At 39.4% G+C, this 24,040-nt stretch overlaps 1 protein-coding gene across 1 annotated transcript; it reads left to right on the top strand.

Moving 5' to 3' along the window:
- The first annotated feature begins 3,005 nt into the window (after nt 1-3,005).
- Nucleotides 3,006-23,734, top strand: LOC114242580 (uncharacterized). Its single transcript, XM_028173792.2, has 18 exons — nt 3,006-3,183; nt 4,286-4,385; nt 5,124-5,249; nt 6,672-6,790; nt 6,981-7,166; nt 8,034-8,210; nt 8,446-8,589; nt 9,516-9,609; nt 10,598-10,784; nt 11,999-12,136; nt 13,273-13,420; nt 13,762-13,887; nt 14,365-14,576; nt 15,158-15,249; nt 16,387-16,500; nt 17,255-18,514; nt 20,531-20,632; nt 21,582-23,734. Exons 1-18 carry the CDS (start codon nt 3,152-3,154, stop codon nt 21,663-21,665), a joined length of 3,441 nt encoding a protein of 1,146 aa, XP_028029593.2. The 5' UTR covers nt 3,006-3,151; the 3' UTR covers nt 21,666-23,734.
- The last annotated feature ends 306 nt before the right edge of the window (nt 23,735-24,040 follow it).

Raw genomic sequence — 24,040 nt, 5'->3', positions numbered from 1 at the left:
CTGGCCGTCGTCTAGTCCCGATCTTAATCCGCTGGATTATGATTTATGGTCAGTTTTAGAGAGTACGGCTTGCTCTAAACGCCATGATAATTTGGAGTCCCTAAACCAATCCGTACGATTGGCAGTGAAAATTTTTCCCATGGAAAGAGTGCGTGCTTCTATTGATAACTGGCCTCAACGTTTAAAGGACTGTATTGCAGCCAACGGAGACCACTTAGAATAAGCTTTTTATACTTTAAATTGCTTTATATTTATGTAATAAACTAACATACTGTAAAAGTAATAAATGCTACTTGCAATAGAAAATATATTTTTCCCTTTGTCTCAGTATTTATGGCAAGACGGTATATATTTTTTTTATGAAATATTATATTATGAAATGAAATGAAGCTGATTAATTTAATATGAAACATGGCATTGCATGAAATGAGATGAGATGAAATGATATGGGATGAAATATAATCTCAGGAAAATGATGGTCGTTTACTGAGATTTCTCAGTGGACTTTTTGGAAGATCCCGAGAAGTTACGTCCAACGGCTTTGTTTCATTTTCCCACATTTGTGCACTTTCAGAGATATTAAATAGTTAATAAACCACCGGTATTGTACATTTAAACCTGAAGAAACACGAAATAGGCAAAATAAAACAAATCACACAACTTTATTCCTCGCGTTCCCGCCAAAAAGTCGGGTTTGTGTTTGTGAAGTGAAATGCTTTTTTTTATAATGTGCACGGTTTGTGCATTAGCCACATACAAGGATAAGTTAAAAGTGGTATTCCAATTACAACACTAGAGCGCATTATGCGGCATCATGCTCAACGTTGAATGTTCCAGCTACAGCAATGCTTCGCACAATCGAGCACTCTCAAAAGTACTGCCTGTCATCAGATATTTTATTAATGGCTCAACCTTAACTAGTAGGTGAGCTCACGGGGCTCAAACCTGACGACGTTGCTGATACGAACCTTAGCAAGAGCCGTGCTTCGCAGAATCTACCACCGGATCGGAAACGCGACCCACTGAGAAGATCCGGCGAGAAACTCAGTGGGCTGTGTCTGACGGTTAGTTTACTCGTCGAGCCCTTCGTCGCAAGCGACGGGTTCGACGAGAACGATGACCGGTGCTTGAGGTATCTATAAGCACCGTTAGTGGACCGGGAGGATCTGATATGACGTGTTTGGAGCGACACGGCGACGTTGACTGCTTTCCATTCTGTCCGCAGGATCGGGAATGTAAACAGCTACAATCATGTCACAGGCTTATCATAGAAGATTCATATTAGATAATATTAGTACATAATTTTTATATTAGTCATATATTAAAACCAGACCTAGTGACTTAATAGGTACTTATGTATTAACCAATCCATGCTGAAGTCCTAGTCTTATTATCTATGACTAATGCATGAGCATAGAGTTGGTAGGTAGGTACCACTGAAGTAGGAAACCTATCTATGGTAGGTACTTAGTAACTCCATGTGCATGAGTTACTTAATGAGTCTAATGACAGTAGTAATCTACAATAAGTTAGTACAGCTCGACCAAGCTAAGTTTGCACCTCGCATCGATTACGTCACACTGCCGCAAGTACGGTCTTAAAAAAGGATTCGCTATGACTTTAAAATGTAAACAAATGTTTGTTAGATTTTACTTTGCATTTATTGTTTTTAACAATATACATTTATAATGTATCTAGGTACATTAAAATATAGCGATATCGGGTTTTTGTATTAAGACCACCCGGGTGTTCTTGCACTTTTTAAATATGTATCCCAATTGCTCAGTAATAATTTTCCTTTATGTTTCTTTTCAGGATTATGTTTCTCCCTTCACTGTATATTACCTTTCCTTTCAATTTGTTGTCCACAACAAGCCTCTCCAAGTAAAAAAAAAATGAACGTTAAGCGTTCAGTAACTTAATAACAGTTCAACAAAAACTTAACAAAAATAGTCCAATAATATAACTAAACTTCAACAAAAAACCTAAGAAAAGTTAAAAAATTTAAAATTCAACGTTTAAGGATACGAAAACTCGTATGACAAAGATGCTAACCGTACTCACGCTACAGGGCGATCGCGGGAAGGTGAGCGGGGAAGCGAGCGGACCGCCTCTTGATCGAGTAGGAATAGTGAACACAAACAACACAACAACTAATACTATCTAGTATGGATCAGACGAACGTTCATAGCATGATTCTATGAACATATTCTATTCATAAAATGATTCTTAAGACCTTACAGTACGTATTATCAGAACTTTGGGGAGATTCGCTGAGTTCCAGGGGCTGAGACATATAAGCACTTCGTCGATATAGCCCTCTGAGTTTCTCGCCGGATCTCCTCAGTGGGTCGCAATTCAGATCTTGTGAAGATTCTGCGAAGCACTGCTCTTGCTAGGGCTAGTATTAGCAAACGGTTGAGCCCGTGAGCTCGCCTACCCGTCCGGGCCGGGCGTAGCTTAAGTAGATTTTTAGGCTAGCAGCGAATAGGTAGGGAAAATAATATAAAAAAAGTGTTCGTCAGCGTGGAACTTGAACAGAAGTGAACCAAGCGAGAAAAATAATATGATTCAAAGTGACCGGCGATCTTGGATCGCAGATTAAATTGCAACATTCGCTAGTATAGCGATAAGAATGTAAATACTAGTGTGATTCAGAGACTAGTAAGTTAGGAATGAATTTCTATGATCACTTTGTAAGTTGATTGTCCAAGAATTGCCAATAAATTTATCTTTGGTTAAAATCTATTATTTTATCCCGATACTCAAGCTTCTAATCATACTTGTGTTTCTTATATTTATCGAGATTGGATGCGTAAAACACATTATTCATTATTTTTGGTATGATTATATTTTTTTATATTTTCTTCTCTTCACTTTACTTCGTTTCACATCATTTCACTTCAGTTCACTTAAATAATATTATTATTTTTCATAACAAAAACAATATAAATTAAAATAAGACATGACTTAAAGGTCTTAGTTACCAGGTCATAAAATCCCTTAAAAAAAATCAAATGTGAATTTTCAAATGGACATGGATTGTTTCTAGTGTTTTTTAAGATTATTCTTGCCTCTCTTAATCTAGTTTTACTTTTAAAATAATTTCCTAATGCTGTGACAGTTGCAGAGGCCTTGGGCTTCCGTCAGGATGGTACTAAACGCAGCCGTGCAGATGTTGAGGTACAAAAATTTAATAAGTCTAAAGTGTGTAACCTTGTTTCACTAATCAAAGGAGTGACATTCCAATTCAGATGTAAAATTAAGTAATTATTCAGTATTAAGTATCTTAAAAAAATATCATAATTTTATAAAAGTTTTAAAAATTCACATCTTTCTGTTTGTTTTTGTATTTTGCCTGTTTTACTGAATAGGTAGTGAAAGTTTTTTTTTTTTGGAGTTAACCATTTGGATTTTAGTTTTTCCCCGTTTTCAAATACCACAAGTATCATAAAAAAATCAGCAAGAGAACCGAAAATAAAAGATTATTACTTTGTGGATAAAACGCTTAAAATTGACAGTTCTAACTATTGTTGCCGATGGTGACACCCGTCGAAACCAGGAATAATTGTGATGAAAAAAAAAGATACTCATAAAAAAACAGTTCAACAATTTCAAGATTCATTCTGAGGTTCTCAAGCAGTGTTAGTTGTCAGCGTGCTAGCATTTAGTCTGAAATTAATATATGTGCTACCTACTTGTAATGGTTTGTGTATATATATAACATGTTGGTACCCAATAAATAAAATTAAAAACTGCCTTTAGTCAAGTGCATTAGTAAAGAGCTTGAGCTTATAGAAAAAGTGTCTTGATTTTGAAATTAAAAATGATTTCAAAAAATTGCATTGTTGTAGTTGTAAAGAGGATCATCAAGCACTACTTAAGTAGTATTATCTAAGTACTAACTTACTAGCTAATTAGTACTTGATGATATTCTAGACCCAAGTCAAAGGATCTTTACAGATATAGCTTTGATAAATGAATGATACTCTGCTGAATGAGTATCCTTAATTATTTCCTACTCAAGGCCCCAGATATCAAATCCATCAGTGTCACTTAACATAAATATACAAAAATATAACTACTATATATATACACATATATAACTATAACATAAAGGTTATGTTACTAAGAAGTTGCTTGCATCATATGCAAGTTGCACAATAAGTAATAAAAGTGTTATACTTTTTCATTGCTTGTGAAAGATGTTTCTTAGGTTAGATAGACTGTAAATATAGAGTTGTGGTTCTATGAATTTTGCTGAGTGTGTAAATTGTTTGTGCAGGGAAGCTGATGAGCTGAAACAGAATATATTAAATTTTAAGAGTGGAACATCAATGCTTCAAGATCAAAATATATGGACAACACAACAACAGTTACAAAAGGTATTTAATTCCATATATAACTTGACAGCTAAGAAGAATTTATAACACATGCTGTGTGAATGTTTATTTGAATCTTAGCTGAAGGACATTGAGCTGCCACATAAAAAACATTTTTTTTTATTGCTTAGATGAGTGGACGAGCTCACAGCCCACCTGGTGTTAAGTGGTTACTGGAGCCCATAGACATTTACGACGTAAATGCGCCACCCACCTTGAGATATAAGTTCTAAGATCTCAGTATAGCTACAACGGCTGCCCCACCCTTCAAACCGTAACACATTACTGCTTCACGGCAGAAATAGGCAGGGTGGTGGTACCTACCCGTGCGGACTCACAAGAGGTCCTACCACCAGTAAAAAATTTAAGAAGTTGTCCTTCTAAATCATCATATTAACTACTTAGCAGCATCAAAATTTATTTAAGCATATTTCAAGGTAACTTTTAAACAAATATGTACTGTTTTAACTTATTTTAATAAGGGTTTTAGTTGTTTCTGTGAAAATTTCTTAACATTCAATACCAAAATGAAATTATTATTGAGAGAACTTTATAGGTGAAAAATAATTGTAGTTAATACTATTTAATTTCCTTGAATACTACTTAACATAATAGTTAACTGCTAATTTTTTACTTTATATGTGAATCATATTTGAAGACGGCTCCAATTGGATCTGCCAGTTCTTACATTTGCTTAAATTGCTTAAAAATATACAATAACATAGTCCGTTAACATTACAGATATACCAAAAAGTGTTAGTTTTAGACCTGGATTATGCATTGGAGAAGAAAGTTGAACAAGATTTGTGGAATGTTGGTTTCAAACAACAAATTGAAGCCCTGCAAGCCATATCCAAGGATAGAAAGGTAAATTGAATTCTCCTTTATAATTTTATATAATTTAAATTCCCACAGACAAATAGCAAATGGAAATGCTATGTAACTAGAATGTAGACTAGAATGTAATACAGTACTCAAGGCAGCAATAATTCATGGATGTGGGGCTGGATGGGGAGATAATAAATGTTAGGAGTAATTGTTTGAGATGATCTTATTCTCACAACCAGAGTAGGGTTCAATCATACTATTTGAAATTATAGCATTCATCTAAAGTGCGTTACCAGTTAATTTTTACCATATGCCACCAGGCTCTGGAATGAACTTCCCCCTGTCTGTCCTTCTGGCATTGCTGTTATCCATGAGTGTTGGCCGCCACTAACCATCCGGTATGCTTGTCTGTCCACATAGACAGTAAAAACAGGAGCTAATAATCTACACGAATGACATTCCTAAATTTATTAGGAAATCAAGCCATAGAGCAAAAAGATTATTAGGGTAAGGCCGTTAAATTGGACTCATGTAACATAAAAGCTTAAGTTACCGGATAACTTAAAAGTTGTTGATGTGTTTGAATTTATAATTTATAATTTTATCATTTTGTTCTACAATTCCAAATGTGTTCTAAGCTTTACATCACTTTTATGCTACGTAACTAAAAATTAACAACAATAGTAACATAAAAGTAACTTAAACCTACCCTCTTTTCAAAAGATGCTCGAACCTAGGGCACTATGATGAATAATTAACAACGTTTATAGCTTAGAGCTCTTATTTAAACATTAAACTTACTAAATTATCCTTCGATTTAAGCAAAACGATACAAACTTACCTTAAAATCAGTAAAAACTTTTTTTCTGTCGGACAAAAACACGATGCGGACCAAACTAACTCACGTATCATCTCACTAATGACCGATAAGTACGTGACACACCATAAGCAAGTTAGATATTGGCGTGGCCAATTATAAAACATATTCTTACTGCTCAATTCTTAAATTATTGTAAAAATTTTGGTAACTTAAAATCAGTAACATAAAAGCTTAAAATACTAGGACGTGATGTTAAAATTCGAAAATAATTGATATTTCAATAGCTAGATCTTTGTGAAGGAATTAAAAAAAAATTTTTAATTGCCCGTAAGATAAAATGAAACTTGTATAATTCATTCCAACTATGATGGGGGATCATTTGGGACACTTGAATTTGTTCTAGCAATTCGTATTATCGTAGTAAAAACTACATAATTAAATACAAAGAAATAGTTTTACAGACGTTTGCGTATTTCTAACAGTTGTAGAAAGGATGCCTTTTGCCAGGAAAACAATAAAACATGATAGTATTATTGTATTTATTCTAAAAAAGATGCCGGACGCGGAGTCATCCATCAAAATGGTTACTTTTTGGCGGCCTTACCCATTAACGACATATTCTGTTCATTATTTACTTCTAGAATCCACAACGCAGTGAAGGTCAAGCGATGCTTTCACTGGTGCTGCAAGCCGCCGCCGGCTTCTATCTATGTTTGCTGCACCAGATATGCACAACATTTAAATTAGATTTACCTTTCAGGTGAAACATTTAAATATATTATTTTCTGTCTAAAATTAAAAAAATATGATATGTGAAACAAATCATAATAACTTTTTTTTTAAATCATATGAATATACTAAAATACTATTACGCTTTCACGCATTCAGAAATTGATAGCTATAGTGTTATAATTGTGTTGATAATTGCATAGAAATGTTTATTGTAATAGACGTCGCACATCCCTGGTGGGCTGGGTGGAGGGGTGGGGTGCGGGCGCGGGGGCGGGTGAGCTGACGGCGGGCGGCCGGCTCCCCGCCGCCCCCGCCGCGCGGTACATCTGTCAGCACTGCCTCGTGCATCTAGGAGACTTGGCGCGGTACAGACAACAGCTTAGAGTCGCGCATACCTTCTACAGGTAAAATAATTATCATAAATAAAATTGTAACAATATAAAAATTCAGTACTTTTTTTTTTTTTTTTGTTGTTGCATAGATGGGTGGACGAGCTCACAGCCCACCTGGTGTTAAGTGGTAACTGGAGCCCATAGACATCCACAACGTAAATGCGCCACCCTCCTTGAGATACAAGTTCTAAGGTCTCATTTATAGTAACGACGGCTGCCCCACCCTTCAAACCGAAACGCATTACTGCTTCACGGCAGAAATAGGCAGGGTGGTGGTACCCACCCGCGCGGACTCACAAGAGGTCCTACCACCAGTAATTACGCAAATTATAATTTTCCGGGTTTGATTTTTATTACACGATGTTATTCCTTCACCGTGGAAGTCAATCGTGAACATTTGTTGAGTACGTATTTCATTTGAAAAATTGGTACCCGCCTGCGGGATTCGAACACCGGTGCATCGCTTCAACACGAATGCACCGGACGTCTTATCCGTTAGGCCACGACGACTACTTTAATTTTGTTATCACGAAATTATTTCCTATTTCATTATCCCATAATCTTGGGGGAAAAAAACCTGTTCTATATATTATGCATATACAGTACAGTTTATAAGGTGTGTAAAGGTGTTACTGTCCTTTATAAATAAAACAAGCCAGTTCCGATTTAACTCCGTATATTGTCAAGTGTCTGGCGTGTCGGGCAGGCTATGGACGATTGACTTTAACAATCGATGTACAACCGCATGCGCTATTCGAACTGTGTCCCTACATATTGCTAGTTTCACTAGAGATGACTTCAACTCTCTTGACAATTAAAATTTGAGGATATTCACGCACCGGGCCCTGTATATCCAAGTATGTTGTATGTGCGGGTCAGACAGGCGGTGTGCGTGTGGGCGCACTCCGGTCAGCCGTACAACCAGCTGGCGCTGGTGGCGAGCCGCGGGGGGCGGCGGCTGGCGGCGCTGTACTGGCAGGTGCGGGCGCTGCTAGTGCGCGCCCCCTTCCCGCCCGCTCCGGCCAACCTCGCCAGGACCTTACGGGCGGCTGCCAGGTATACACTCGAAAATGTTATGTTTTTATCATATCACATTTATTTATTTTTATCATAATCAAATTCCCTACTTTATTGTATTTAATTTTAGCTTTATTCGTATTTAATTGAATTTTAGAGCGATTTCAATTAAAAAAAAAATGTCAATTTGAAAAACAAACAAGAGGCAAGAATCATAAACCATTTTTACAAAACCATTCGCAATTATTAATTATTTTTTATTTGCGATCAACAGTGCTTGCAACACTGAAGTGCCAGTGTTGCCAGGTGTGACGCAGACGACAGAGTCGACAGTGACGCCGACCACAAAGCGATTGGATTCGCACTCGTACATCACTGAACTCATGAAGGCATTACACCTCATACATTCAGTTGAAGAGTGAGTGATTTTGATACTAAATACTTCTAATTTATAACAAAAAATAAAATCGATAAATTCAAGAGAATGAAATAAAAGTTTCATCAATGTAGTCGAACTCAAGTAAATATGCATTATTGTGGATATAAGCTACGGGTCAGATCTTGATAAAATATAAATGGGACGGCATGGGTACCACAAGTACGAATTGTGAACCTCCTCCCTTTTTTCGAAGTCGGTTATCTACATAAACATACAAGTGTAAGATGGGTAGACATAGAGAAGATGAGCTCGTATCAATACTTCTGAACAAGTGTTCACTGACGACTATAACGGAATTTCAAAATAAAATTGCACCGTAAACTTTTTTTAACATTATAAATTGTCAGCCGAAGTCGCGGCCCCACTTTGTATTGAATATCGGGAGTATGATAAGATGCTAAAAGCTCTCACTGTGAGGTGTGCTCAGTCCCAATAACAGCACATAACGACCGTCTCACTCTTCACATCGGATCGAATGACGGCTTCGTCGTAAAAATAATCCGTGAAAGTGCACAAATGTGGGAAAATGAAATAAAAGCCGCTGAACTTAACTTCTCAGGATTCTCCAAAAAGTCCACTGAAAAAGTCTTAGACCACCATTTTACTGAGATTATATTTTATACATATCATCTCATCTCATCTCATTTCATTTCATTTCATTTCACTTCATATTATCATTTTTCATAAAAATAAGAATATAAAATTAAAATAAGACTTGACCTAAAGGTCATAGTTACCAGGTCATAAAATCAGTAACAAAAGAAAAGACTTTGATTCAACGAAGTAAAATTATAGTCTTTGACAATAGCATCATAATAATGTTCAAACTTTTAATTTCAATTAATGATAGTCGAATTTCGACTACCGAGGGACCACTAGTATATTAAAAAACCCTATCGTTTCAGTCTGAAGACAGCGTCGAGTATGGTGAGCAACCTGAACTCTTCATTAACTGCCCTGGTGGCTACCGACAGCTTCGAGTCCATGACACTAGTCAAGGTAACGAAATATTCATACAACTCTTATAAACATACTAGATTATAGATATTAGATTAGAGTCATCCGCGACCAATGAAGTTAAAATAATTAATGGAAATTTTATTTATTTATTAGGCACACAATACACATCACAAGCTAAAAAAATACTTAAAAAAGACACAAGTAAAAAAAAGCAAAATCTGGCTTGCAACATAAGCCATGTGCGCACGACTACACAAGACAAAGTGCTGAATTTGTATACAATGGTCCTTATATACGACAAAGCAACACGATAACGAAAACTAATCTAACTTATAATGTAAGGAAATAATTTTATTCACAATATGCAGTTAAACAATTACACTATTTAACCTATTATTATCGTGGAGGAATAATTAACTCATAACAGTTATACCTTAAACCAGCCTTTCCCAAAGTGGTTGATGACGCCCCCTTGTGGGCGCTCCAGGTCTAAAGGGTAAGAGACCCAGTAAAAAAATGAGGGCGTTGTCTAGAGGTTTGGGAAGCGATTTGTAATTTCATCTAGGAGAACTTAGACACTGACTGAGCTCTCGCTGTAGTGGTTTTTAAGTAGGTGAAAAAATGGGGGCGTTAAAAAATAATTTACTCTCAAAGTGGGCAGTAGACAAAATAAATTTGGGAACCCCAGGTTTAAACGGTCACTAGATGATATTCTCTGCAGTATAGGCGCATAGTAAAAAAATGCAAGTTTGTTTATTGTTTAGATCGGTGGATGACCTCACAGCCCACCTGGTGTTAGGTGGTTCCTGGAGCTCATAGACATTTACAACGTAAATGGGCGTATAGTTACAACGGCTACCCCACCCTTCAAACCGAAACGCATTACTGCTTCACGGTAGAAATAGGCGGGGTGGTGGTACCTACCCGTGCGGTCTCACAAGAGGTCCTACCAGTAAAACCACCAGCAAGTATCTCAATGTTGAAAATATATATTAATACAAAATGATTTATTCTGAAATTCCTATAGATGACCTGCGTTTTAATATGGTTAGTACATTCGTCTACTGAGGACTTGACCCTGGACAGCAGCACGCTGACCGACGACGAGGCTCTAGCGGCGGAGCTCAGCAGGTCCCTGGCGGCCGGCGCGGTGCTGGCCCTGCTCCTCCCGGCCTACACTTCGGACCGGCCGCCGGAGAAGGCGTTACCGGCACGTGAGTATCTACTGCCAACTATGAGCAAAGGATTTCATGGTTAACCTTAAAGCCTTGATCGGACTAGGCGAGTATTTTAGTCGAGTACCGAGTAATTTAGTGGCTAAACTACTCGCTACTGCACAGAAATCGTTCGCATTACGGTCCAATAGAGTACACAAGTGAGTGGTGTTTTGCAAGATGAACAGACTACAACGCAATAGAGTAAATAAACTGATTAAGCTAATCGTAATGGCTATTTTAGAAGAGGTGGATAAGGAAATTTCTGTGATTAAGAAAAATAAGTTATGGGTGCGAAAATGGATCTATAGAAGAGATAAACTAGGAGCTACTAAATGTCTTCTGAAGGAATTAGCATTGGAAGAGGTCCCAAAGAATACTTCGATAGTTTGAGAATGTCCGAAAGTTGTGTGAATTTTCTGTTAACGAAAATACACTCTCAAATTCAGCGCAGAGATATCCATTTGAGAAGTGCCACTAATGAACTTGACTAATCAACAGGTTCGGACTTGTTTAGTCAGTGAGCCAGTGAGCAAGGACGCGTGGTGGGAGGCGCTAATCGCCCGATAAAATAGAACAAAATGGATTGACTTGACAAATTATTTACTAACCTACTCGACTAAATTTTTGGTGTTAAGACACATTTAGCTACTAAATGACATGGTACTCGACAAAAATACTCGCCTAGTCCGAACAAGGCTTAAGCGAGAACTGGAGCTAAAGAGGTCACCGTTTATTTTCATACTGTATATTTGCAGACGAGCTCGATGTGGCCTTGAGTACCAGGGCTCATAGACATCACAAAGTGCGTGCCGCCACCGATAAGTAAAAGTATATTGGCTTAGGATACTGCTGTCGTTCCCTACATACGGTTGAAAGGTGATAACGCAGCATCAGTAAAAATTGAGGAGAAATGAGAAGAAAGTAATTCAGGAAAGGCTCTACTTCTTCTACTTCTCTACTTCTACTACTGTCGATCAGTTTAAAGATGTAGTGTCAAATGTGAGGCGGTGGTCTGTGCTTAGTGCGAGTTTTTTAACATTCTCGTTAACTCAAACTCGTATGAAGTTGAACAGCGCCCCTAGCGGCAAACGTTTCAACTTTGAATTACGTATGAATGTTCCAATTTTGAATTAACTCGTACTCTATCGAGAACGTTAAAAAACTCGCACTAAGCACACTGGAGTACCATTAGAGCTCGGTGTTTGTTGCAGTGCGTGTGTGGGTGCAGTGGGCGGTGGGGCGCGGCGCGGGGCGGGGCGCGGGGTGGGGCGCGCGGGCGGCGCTGTGGCCGGCGCTCGCACACACGCTCAACGCGCTGCCGCAGCACGCACACCAGCACAGCGATGCGTGTGAGTATCGGAGCCGAGCCGATACGGTACTCCAAACTGTAACGTGCTAGGGCTCCGGGACAAATAAAACTTTCACCGAATCATAAATTAAAACTCTATTTAACAACACATAAGGTACACTTCACAAATCGCATTCTCTTCTCCTGCTTCGCTTCAGGTGATCTCTTGGCTGTTTCGCTTCGATTAGAACCGATTACTAACTGCCTTCATGTCATCTCTGCAACACTTTTATAGTCAGTCTTTGTCTACAATTATCGAGAACTTATTCCCATAGTACTAGTCGTTTCGATATTATCACTATTTGACAGTAGATGAAATTAGACTACTCGAACGTCTCCGATAGCCGACCGGGGATCGAACACGATTAACACAAAAATCGATACAGAGGTTAAGGTAACTAAGCACCAGTAGTTTGTCTAAAATAACGAAGGAATCAGTATATCGCGTGGGCAAGCGTGGAAAGATTCTCCACGACACGTAGGAGCGCTGACCCCGGCACAACACTTGACTTTTGATAGCGTTACATTGCGTGCGATGAACATTTATTTTAGTACAACATACAATATAAATAATATATTTTTAGTGCTTCCTGAACGAAATCGAGGAGGACCGACGACCTTCTTAAGGTCGCGGAAACCACTAGACTCAGGCTTTGTTACTGTGGTGAACTTTGAGGGCAGCCTACGTCCAGCAGTGGATGTTTGTGGGCTGAAAAAAAGAATGACCTCACAACCCATCTGACTCAAAGTAGTTGCTGGACAATACGCCCCATCACGTAAATGCGCGTATAGTTACAACGAGATAACCCACCCTTCAAACCGGAACGCATTACTGCTTCATGACTGAAACAGGCGGGGTGGTGGTACCTACCCGCGCGGACTCACAAGAAGGTCCTACCACCAGTAATTACGCAAATTATAATTTTGCGGGTTTGATTTTTATTACACGATGTTATTGCTTCACCGTGGAAGTCAATCGTGAACATTTGTTGAGTACGTATTTCATTAGAAAAATTGGTACCCGCCTGCGGGATTCGAATACCGGTGCATCGCTTCAACACGAATGCACCGGACGTCTTATCCGTTAGGTCACGACGACTTGCAGCTTGACTTAGCCGGTTGCAAACGTTTCGTCAGATCTAAGGGTCCCCCTGCCGGAAGACGAAGAGCTGTACGGGTTCGTGCCGCTGGAGGGCGCCTTCGACAAGCTGCGGTTCAACAGCCACGCCTCCTGGGACACTTACGGCGGCCGCCTGCCCGACCTGCTCGGGGACGACGACATGCAGTATGTAGTCACGCATTTTTTTTATTGCTTAGATGGGTGGACTATCTGACAGCCCACCTGGTGTTAAGTGGTTACTGGAGCCCATAGACATCTACAACGTAAATGTGCCACCCACCTTGAGATATAAGTTCTAAGGTCTCAGTATAGTTACAACGGTTTCCCCGCCCTTCAAACCGAAACGCATTACTGCTTCACGGCAGAAATAGGCAGGGTGGTGGCACCTACCCGCGCGGACTCACAAGAGGTCCTACCACCAGTAAAAAAGTACGCCGTCGGATCACGCACGGACCGAGCCACGTGTCGGGTCTCGCTTCCAACGAGCCGTGGTCGCCTTGTCGCAGGTCGCCGGCGGACGCGGCCGTCACCCTCAGCGGAGACTCCGAGCTGGAGCGGAAGATACGCGCCCACAGACTCATCGAGCTCGGGAAGAGACTGGCGGAGAAATGTCCGCAGCACTTCTTCTACACGTACGTAGCGACGCCTTTTTATTTCTTTGACAGGTCTATTTGTTGTTAAGTGGTTACTGGAGCCCATAGACATCGATAACGTAAATTCCGCCACCTCCCCTCTGTCGAGCCATGAGCTCTGAATTTCAGTTGTATAGTAACAACCGTTCGAATTGAAGTGCATTACTGCTTCACGCGAAAAATAGGCAAGTATTTTTCCGGTTTTATTTTAGATTTAGGTTTAGGATTTAGTCGGTAGGCAGCGGCTTGGCTCTGCCCCTGGCATTGCTGAAGTCCATGGGCGACGGTAACCACTCAACATTAGATGGACCGTATGCTCGTCTACCTACAAGGGCAATAAAAAAAAAGATTTATTTAGATATTATATTCGTATTATTTTTTCGTAAACATTTGTAAAGTACGTATTTCCCGCTTACGGGATTCGAACATCGCCGCAGTAGCATCGTTCGCAAAATTTATATAATCTTATTATCACAGTGAAGAAGATGGTAAAGTAACTTTCACGGGGGCCAACGCGGGAGGGGAGCAGCTCTCCCGCGCCCTCGCCGAGCTGTCCCTGGTGCAAAGGGACGAGGTGCTGGGGGGCGAGGGGGGCGGGGGGGCCGACCCGCACGAGGACGACAGCGAGGATGAGCCCACCCCCCCGCCGCCGCCCGTCATCATCTCCGAGGCAGACTTCCGGGAGAAAGGTATGCTCATCAAGGAATGAAGATTAGTATTATCTCATCTGCGTCCTGTGGTGGAACTTGACTCAGCGGATCTTCAACCCACGTGTGTGGATTTTTAAATACGCTCTAGCGAGTCTGAGTACGGCCCTGCGCTGGAGCATCGCACTATATATAATATTTGTCGGTACTCGCAAAATGTTTTCATTCGGTTGAGTTCGAGACAAAACATACGCTGGTGCTTCGCTATTAACATTTTTATTATTTGATCGCTATTTAATTAAATATAAAATTGTAATTAGTGGTATCATTTCACTGCAACAAAACCATAGTTGGTACCACAATTGGTGACCCCGACGTGATTAACGATCCCACTGCCGCTTTTGCACCCTAAAATCTGATGACTAGAGGAGGAAAAGTACTTCTTTCGGAGGGGAAAAAGTACTCCCTCATATTGGGCCGTTTTAACTCCTCCTTCATCACTATCTGCCAGAAGAAACTGTCCTTTTTAACTTTCAAATGACCTTTGCTAAATGAAGTCCCAGACAGACGACGGTTCTGACGTGTCGGTTGTCAGTTAAAACTGTTTGTTACCTTGTGAACAGTTCGAGAGAAGCGCGTCGGCATCCTGAAGCCGCAGGGGTCGCTGGAGCGGGCCCGCGAGGAGCGCGCGCTGGCCTGCACCCAGGAGGACCAGGTACCGTCTGCCGCCTGCACCTAGTGCTCCGATGTAGGCCCTAAGAGCCCGTTTACATGTGGTAGGACCTTTTGTGAGTCCGCGCGGGCACCACCACCCTGCCTATTTCTGCCGTGAAGCAGTAATGCGTTTCGGTTTGAAGGGTGGGGCAGCCGTTGTAACTATACTGAGATCTTAGAACTTCTATCTCAAGGTGGGTGGCGCATTTACGTTGTAGATGTCCATGGGCTCCAGTAACCACTTAACACCAGGTGGGCTGTGAGCTCGTCCACCCATCTAAGCAATAAAAAAAAAACACATGGTCTCCGTGTATACGGTGCCCGTTTTAACGAATACGACAAAAAAAAATATGCTTTGTAAACACATAGTCTCCGTATAACATTCAACGTATCCGTCATTACTGGGTACGATGTTCACAAGCAAATTCGTAGTATGCCGCCGCTATTCTACCTGGATGAAACTTGTTTGTCTAGCTGCACCCCCGCCGGCTCCCTCACCCCCGCCGGCTCCCTCACCTCCGCACAGTTATCCGATAAAATCGTACGTACGTACGTTCATCCAGTATTCGATGACAAAACGGAATAATTTACCGGACCGTTTTTTTTCACTGTATACTGAATACTGTACCATAAGTGAAGACGCTCATACAACTCTATGCTCCATCGATGAAAAAAAACGTATCCGACAAAACGGACTAGTAAAACGGAGACTGTGTGTGAACGGGCTATAACTGTATACCGTGTTCGCGTGTCGTGAGCTGTCTTACTGGCTGGCTTACTGGGTGAACGCGCGACACGAGGCAACTGTTATTGTTAAAATGTAGTACAAACTTGAGTAGTAGGCAAGTAGTAAAGCTATACTGTAATGTTACTTGATGCCAATAGAAAGAAGCGTGTTACAGAATAATAATAGTAATTAGAATTAGCTCAGTTTGCAGCCCAGTATCTTCTGATCAATAGCCAAACAAACTAAGACTGCTAGATTTTCTCATAAACTTACATTTCACATATTTTTTTTAATTTACATCAAAATTCAATCTTATTCGATCTCGTTTATATTAGAATTTTAGGATTAATGTTTTAGGAGCCTGTGGTATCTTTGAAAAAACAAACTGTTTATTATGTCATCTGTACACAGCCTGAAATTGAGGTAGAAGAGAGCAAGAGCGAGGACCGGCGGGAGGGCCGCAAGCCGCGCGTCAACATCGCCATGGCGGCCATCATGCGGAAACAGGAGGAGACTAACAAACAGGTGAAATACTACTCCAATCTCATCAGATTATATCTCATATTAAAGGACATGGGCCACTCTCCATACATTGCACGGCCCACTAAACGAAGTTCAAGGACAGTAATGAAATTAAGTTTAAATAACAGACTATATATCCCTTTGTTATAAACAAATTAAAATCAATATTGGTCATGGGGATACAGAGATATTTAAAAAATAAGATAAGAATTTTAGGTTACCTATATCATATGATTTTGCTGTCAATACACTGACACTTTAACATTATCATCAGCTTAAATATTATTTATATTACTATACTTTTTAATACAACAAAATATAATAAGCAGGTATATCGCAACGAAACATATAATAATATCCACAATGCACCAATAATATTTTATATTAATTTTAAATGCCATTAATTAAATATATTAATATATTTTGCTAGTTTTTTGCAATATAATGTTTTTTAAGAAGATTTAATGTGAATTGCTTAAAATATAAGTATATTTTACCTATATTAGCTTAGTCATGCTAATTTCTTTTTATTTATGATTTTAATTATACCACCATTAAAATACCGTTAAATTTTATAATATGTAAAAATGAAATATTTTTTTCTATAGATATTTTATTAATTTCCTTGAGAGCACCAGTAGCTGGGCCGAAAATGGCCCATGTCCTTTAATTAGTCCATACTTAAGCATTTTCATTTTAATAAACATTACAAGTACAGTAATTGTCATTTTGTTCACCAAGCCCGTGATGTTCGAAGGTTAAGTTCGTGACGCCACCGCCGACGCCAGATTCGACAGCAGACAGCACAGACTCCAAAGAACAGGACAAACCGAAAATAATACAACCGAAAGTTATGAAATCTCTCGCCAACCTCCCCATAGGCAGGAAAACGGGAGGAATCCTGTCACTCAAGGACAAGTCCGCCGGCTATCCTCACCTTGTTAATGTGGAACCGGAAATAGTCAAGAAACCCGAAAGCGATGAGAAAAAAGACGTGAAGTTCAGTCAAAATACCAACCAGAGCTCGCAGAACTACACCGCGCGACAGGAAACCCCCTCGTCGACCAACTGGGGCGGAGCCGGGCAGCAGGGCTACGACGCGCCCCGGGCGGCCTTCCAGAAAAACTACGGCATACCAAAAGCCGGCATCAGCTACAACGCCGGCCACCAAAGCAACCAGGGCATACGGCTGCCCGTCGTGAACCCCAGGGAGATCGACGTGACGACGGCCGCCATACAGAAGCAGAGCTCCCGGCAAGACCTCTTCCAAGACACGCACAAATTCGGCCACAATTACCAAGTGTCGGGCGACAAGAAGAACTTCCTTAACGACTTGCCGCCGCGCTTCGCGAACCAGTACCGGTACTGGCAGGCCGCTCAGGAAAGTCAATTCAACGAAAACAAATTTAGGGATGATAACTTCACGCCCAGCAACGCAGCCCTACAGCCCTTCAATCAGCAGCGGAACAATTGGCTCCCGGAAAATTACCAGCAGGTCATGTCCGGGTGGAAGCCAGAGAACCAAACCAGTTACAACTCTACGTACTCGATGCAGCCAAACATGCAGGCGCATTACTATGCACCTGTCAACCCTAACATTCCGTCGTACACCAACATCCCAACCTACAACCAAATGCCCAACAACATGGGCCAACAAAAGCAAGAGAACATGATGAACCCAACGAGCTACCTGCAGTCAGCCATCGGCCAACCTCAGCTACAGACATTGCAGAATATAGTGACGTCACCGAACTTTAGCGCTCAGATCAATAACTTTGGAGCGTATGTGCCCAATCCGAGCTACGACTCGACCATGTATCCGCAGTTCACAAGCAAGCTGGGCTACCAGCCGCTTCACATGAAGATGATGGACAAGCAGCCCGGCTACCCAGGGAAGGAGTCTGCGGATATGGGACTTGGGTTCGGCCCCGGCGTCCCGGACATGTCGCAGAGGAACTTAAGCATGAACTACAAGGAACCTCTCGGTGTGATGGGACCGGCGCAGAATGTTGAAAAGGTATATTTTATTTTTTAACTTGTGATAATAATGACTAAAAATGTTTATTTATTTTAAACGTCTCTCTTGTCGTTAATGGAATGCATCTGGATATATGGAGGGTAGAGGTAAGGAGAACCGTCTCTGTTGTGAAAGTGTCCGTTAAAATCTGCTAAATAAGGGTGGAGCTACAGTAGCGACCGGGTAAATTTTAAAAAAGGCGCTGAAAGAATTAGAATAAGATAGAGAAATAAAAAAAAGATGAAAGAACTGGAAGCACTACAAAATCACAAAGTATTTTATTTAAAGCTGATAAGAAAATACAATCGATGTCTCCACGTTTTACCACAGCAATAATTTTAGGTTATATTGACGAAATTAGTTTGGACTACGTAAACTTGTGAGGTCTTGTGTATTACACTGTCACTAACTACTCTAGTCATTAAATATACAGGGTGGGCCATAAAGTTGAGCGGATTATAAAAAATCATATAAAAAAAACTACAAAGCTCAGGAAAGAAAAAATATAATTATAATAAAGATTACAAATGGAAATTTTATTTTTTTTAAATAACATCGCTGAGATTTGTGCCGTCTACACATACACACTCTTCCAATCTAGCCCTCAAATTCGTGAAAACTCGCTGGCACATCGCTCGTGGGATATCGGACATTTCCTTGCGAATATTGTCTTTGAGCTGGGCAATTGCCGTCGGTTTATTGGCGTAAACGCGACTCTTGAGGTACCCCCACAGAAAAAAATCCAGTGGCGTGAGATCTGGGCTCCGGGGAGGCCATGGAATGTCCCCTCGACGCGATATCAGTTTTCCATTAAACATTTCGTTAATAACTGCCAAAGACTCATTGGATGTATGGGATGTCGCGCCATCTTGTTGAAACCAGGTCCTGCTGTTATAGGCTTCAAAATTATGCAGTTGTCGAAAGAAAAATTTACGTACCATTGCTGTGTAGCGATCAGAATTTACTGTTATTGCCTGTCCTCGCTCATTTTCGAAGAAATGGGGTCCAATGATTCCATGAGCCGACATGGCCGCCCAAACCGTAACTTTAAGCGAATGCAAAGGTCTTTGATGTTTCAATTGGGGATTTTCTTCGGTCCAATACCGACAATTTTGCTTATTGACAAATCCACTTAAATGAAAATGAGCTTCATCCGAAAAGAGGATATTATTCAAACTTTGAAAACGCTCTAACATTGTTTCGGCAAATGCACGACGTAAATGGTGGTCATTTGGTTTCAATTCCTGTACTAATTGGAGTTTATATGGGTGTAATTTAAGATCTTTTGTCAAAATACGCCTTAATGATGATCTTGATATGGCGAGCTCAGCTGATCTCTTTCGGGACGACTGCTGGGGATCGCGCCGTACAGACACCGCGACTTCGCTTACATTCTCCTCCGTTCTTATAGACCTTGGACGCCCCGCAGGTTTTTCATTTAATGTCGAACCCGAAGACTCAAACTTTCTGACCCACGATCTGATCACACTTTCACTCGGACATTGGTTTAAATCATGTAAATTAAACTTAGAACGAAATAAACGCCGCGCAATAGTGCCCGAATCGCCATTTTTGTAATACGCTTTCACACAAAAAGCACGCTGCTCATCGGTAAAACACTCCATGGCAACTGAATTTCCGGGAACCAAGGAACCTATCCCCGCTACCCGCACCCCGCTCCCGCTTTCCTGTCGCGAGTAATGTGATTTTGAAATTCGCACGCCTTTCTGGCCCACCCTGTATTAAATTTCCTAACTCGACATACTTCAATCAGTTAGCAACCGTTCAACTCATATCATACCCTGTGCCTATGCTAGCGCCATTCTGGAGGATTTTTTAACTGTTATTTAGTGCTGAAAGTGGGGCACTTTTTCAAGTTTCTCCCATATGAGACGGTTTTCCTTACCTCTACTCTCCATATCTGGATAGAAATCGGCTTATGACACATCCCAAAGTGTACCTATGACAGATTCCGACGAGTCTTCGCTAGTGCAATATTTTTTTTTATTTGTTTAGGTCAACGAGTCGACGGTCGGTGCTGCGTCAGGAAATACTTACTCGCTGTTCAGCGGGGCGCCGGACGCTCTCAGCTGGGGACAGAGTCGCCAGCCACAACAGGTGGGTCTTCAAATTAAAAATAATTGTTGTGACTTGACCGATAGACAATGCATTAATGAATTTTTATTTTTAATTTGGTATCGTTCGCTTTTGCATGCCCACATGGCGGTAACGTTATCTGTGACGTCATACGTGGGCACCTAAACGATACGTCAGTGATGTGCGCAAACGTAGTAAAAAGCTTGGTGTTGTTTTTATAAATTTTACTAACAAACACAAATATGTGCTCGCCGCCATTACATACTTCTATCAAAGATAAACTATGTTCAGAGCTGGTGTCTCAGATTAAACACATGATCAACAACAGAAGTACATAATTATTATATTAAAATTAATATACTTAACATGATGAACCCAAAGATGTCATCATTATTGTTTGAATAAATAATAGTTTTAAAAAAATAACAAAATACGCTTTTATAGAAAATACAACTAAAATATAGAAAATAAATTTTAATTAAAAATAGTGTAAAAAAAAAAGCGTAGGGTACTTTTCAGGATATTATCAAAATAACCCTTCTACTTATACCGATTCATAAAATATTTATAGCCACTGATACCATGCACCCCACGCTTTTTTAGTAAAAAATATTTTTTTATTTTTTAGTTGTATTTTCTATAAAAGCGTATTTTGTTGTTTTTTTTAAACTATTATTTATTTTTCATCTTTTAGTAGAATTACAAATTTTTTCATAATTTTTTTCAATTCTGTTTTAATATTGAATTGTCATCGGTCCTTAATAAGTATGCCATATTTCTAGTTAATCCAACGTTTTGAAGGGGGTCAAAATCATGTTCAAAGATTCCGTTACATACTAACATACGTTTGAAGCTGATAAAAGCGTATTAAAACGATTATAAATAAGACAATTTTTGTCTTCGTACAAAATATTAATAATCATTATGTTTTAAAACGTTAAATAATAAGATTGTGTTTTTCAACTCGCAGTCGCTATGGACGGGTCCCATCTCGTCACCGCTGGAGCGACTCCTAGAACAGCAGAAACAGATGAAGCCACCGACGACTCAGTGACGCAGGCCTTACTAATTACAACCGTACACTGTGCGTGGCTTGTAAGTGATGTGATATTTTACATAACCGATAAATCGTAGCGTGTAAATGGAACTAGCCGTGTAAATATAGATAACTAAAAAACGGACGCGTTGTAATCACAAAATGCAGCTGATAACGAATTCCGGACTTAGTGCCTAAAATTTCCTTGTATGATAGGTAGTTAATATTTTAATGTCCCCCTGGCACATGGTCTTATTGCCAGTTACTAACTAAGGCACTAGTAACCAATTTTATACAGCCTACACCCGGCTCTCGTGCGATCGTTGCCAAATCATATTTCATCTGCTGTGGTGAAGTATCTATGGTCTCTACAAAGTTTTTTAAAACGGTCAACCTAGACCAGGTGGCTTCTGATCAATGGACTTCCCTAACAGATTTGTGATTAAAATGAATTTTCATCTCTACATAAATTATGAAGAAATTGTTCCAATGTTATCAATCTCCGGAACAACAGTTTTTGTGCCATTTTCACTTGACTACGCGCTATTTAATATCAGTTTGTTCATACCAATCATACATTAAAAAAATCCTTGTGAATTCAATTTCAAATCTTCTGCCTTTTCCTTTCAAGTCAACAAAAATGTTTTTTATAATTAAAAGTATTTTTTAAAATGAGTCTATTACTTACTACATCATAATAAAACTTTATTTATTTAACATCGATAAGATAAAGATAAATTTATTTGTACCTTAAGTCGTGTATATAATGATTTCATGTAATGTTATTTGTGTAAATTTTAATGTAAAATATGTAATCCTTTTCACAGGATGTTTAAATAATATCGTAATACTTGGAACCACTTTCATCACATTCAGTTCGACTCTTTTAAACCGTCTCACCGATCACGCCTGTATCTCGTATCATCAATGAGCAAATATCAGTTTTTCAGAGACATTTTTTGTAATCTAAATTTTTTTTGCCTATGAAATTGTCTACAGAATGGTCCATAACACGACCGATATTACAGTTTCGTCGTGTGCGAGATACTGAGATGATCTAACTGCACATTCACTGCCCGTTACACCCTTATATCTTTAAAAGATTAATTTCTACGTAATTTTACTAATAAATTCGTTGATATTTAAAAAAATAAGAGTTCTTTATACATCATTTGCCGTCCCGTACTGAAATCAAGTACATAATACCTACATGCCTTTCAACACGCTCACTTCGCTTTATCAACTTTTATTCGTTCATATGTTGTGTAACTACGTTGATATATAAAAGGCAGAGCTATTCACACGGGGTCACGTACGCCATCGCAGCGAGTGGGATTTTATACGAAATATGGAAACTAGTTCAGTATGCTTAGTGAGAGTTTCTTAACGTTCTATCTATATAATGTAAAAGTTAACCCTATTTGGTATGCAGTTGGAACAGCGCCTCTAGCGGCAAACGTAAGCAAACGATCGCATTCCATACAAATATGAGCTAACTTTTACGCTATCGAGTACGTTAAAAAACTCGCACTAAGCACCCTGATCTGCATCATAGCGCGTCTAGCTACCTCAGTACAGTAAGATTAAAATTTCCTCGTGTGACAACAGTACTTGATTTTTCTATTTTATGTATTTTTATAAAAGTAATACATTGTGTTTTTCACCCTTTAGGAACTGTTAATCAAATAAATGATAAACTCTCTAAATGATTTGCCTAAAAATGTTAGAACATAAAAAAATACTTTGTTTTCATGTGAAGTCTTGGTGTTGATATTATTGATTAAGATCAGTTTGATGAATTTGAAGATTTCTTTCATAAATTGTGTTTATCTAGTAGGCCTTGAAATGATCTAATGTAATCTCACACGTTTGTGTTAGACTTCTCTGCATGATAAATAAATTAGACTTTGTAGTACATCTTCCACTTAAATTGATATAAAATCTGAAGTACAAAATATCGTATTCATTTTAAATTGATCTTAATCTGCGCTACACGACTCTTTTGTCGTGTCGGTATAAGCGAAACAATTGAATTTCTATGTAATGTTTGTAAAGATTTTTATAAATAAATTTATTTTGTTAATAAATTTTGTATTCATTTATTTTAATTATAGTCCTTTTATGAATATTTATTTTTATTTATTTTCCTTCTTTATTCGTTGATAGCCTAAGAGGCTATAGCAACTACACGCGGACTGGTATGTGAGCTCTTGGGCTCAACCTGAGAGAATTGCTAACATTAGTTCTAGCAAGAGCAGTGTTTAGCTGAATCTACCACTGAGATGATCTAACGAGAAACAGGATTCACAACTAATATGGGCCTGTACACATCACAAAATCAATTCTATACTCTGATAAAGTAATGTTTCAAAACGTTACTCGTTTGTGTCCAA

This window comes from Bombyx mandarina, chromosome 15, assembly GCF_030267445.1.
Source record: "Bombyx mandarina strain Sakado chromosome 15, ASM3026744v2".
NCBI lineage: Eukaryota > Metazoa > Arthropoda > Insecta > Lepidoptera > Bombycidae > Bombyx > Bombyx mandarina.
The sequence above is the reverse complement of the archived record's forward strand: the minus strand, read 5'-3'. Positions and strand labels throughout refer to the sequence as shown.

What these genes read in the sequence shown, in the direction of transcription:
- LOC114242580 (XM_028173792.2), top strand. Translation starts at nt 3,152, where the DNA reads ATGGTACTAAACGCAGCCGTGCAGATGTTGAG. An exon ending in AGTCCATGACACTAGTCAAG is followed by an intron (nt 9,610 to 10,597) that starts GTAACGAAATAT and finishes AAATTCCTATAG; the next exon opens with ATGACCTGCGTTTTAATATG. An exon ending in CCGCAGCACTTCTTCTACAC is followed by an intron (nt 13,888 to 14,364) that starts GTACGTAGCGAC and finishes TTATTATCACAG; the next exon opens with TGAAGAAGATGGTAAAGTAA.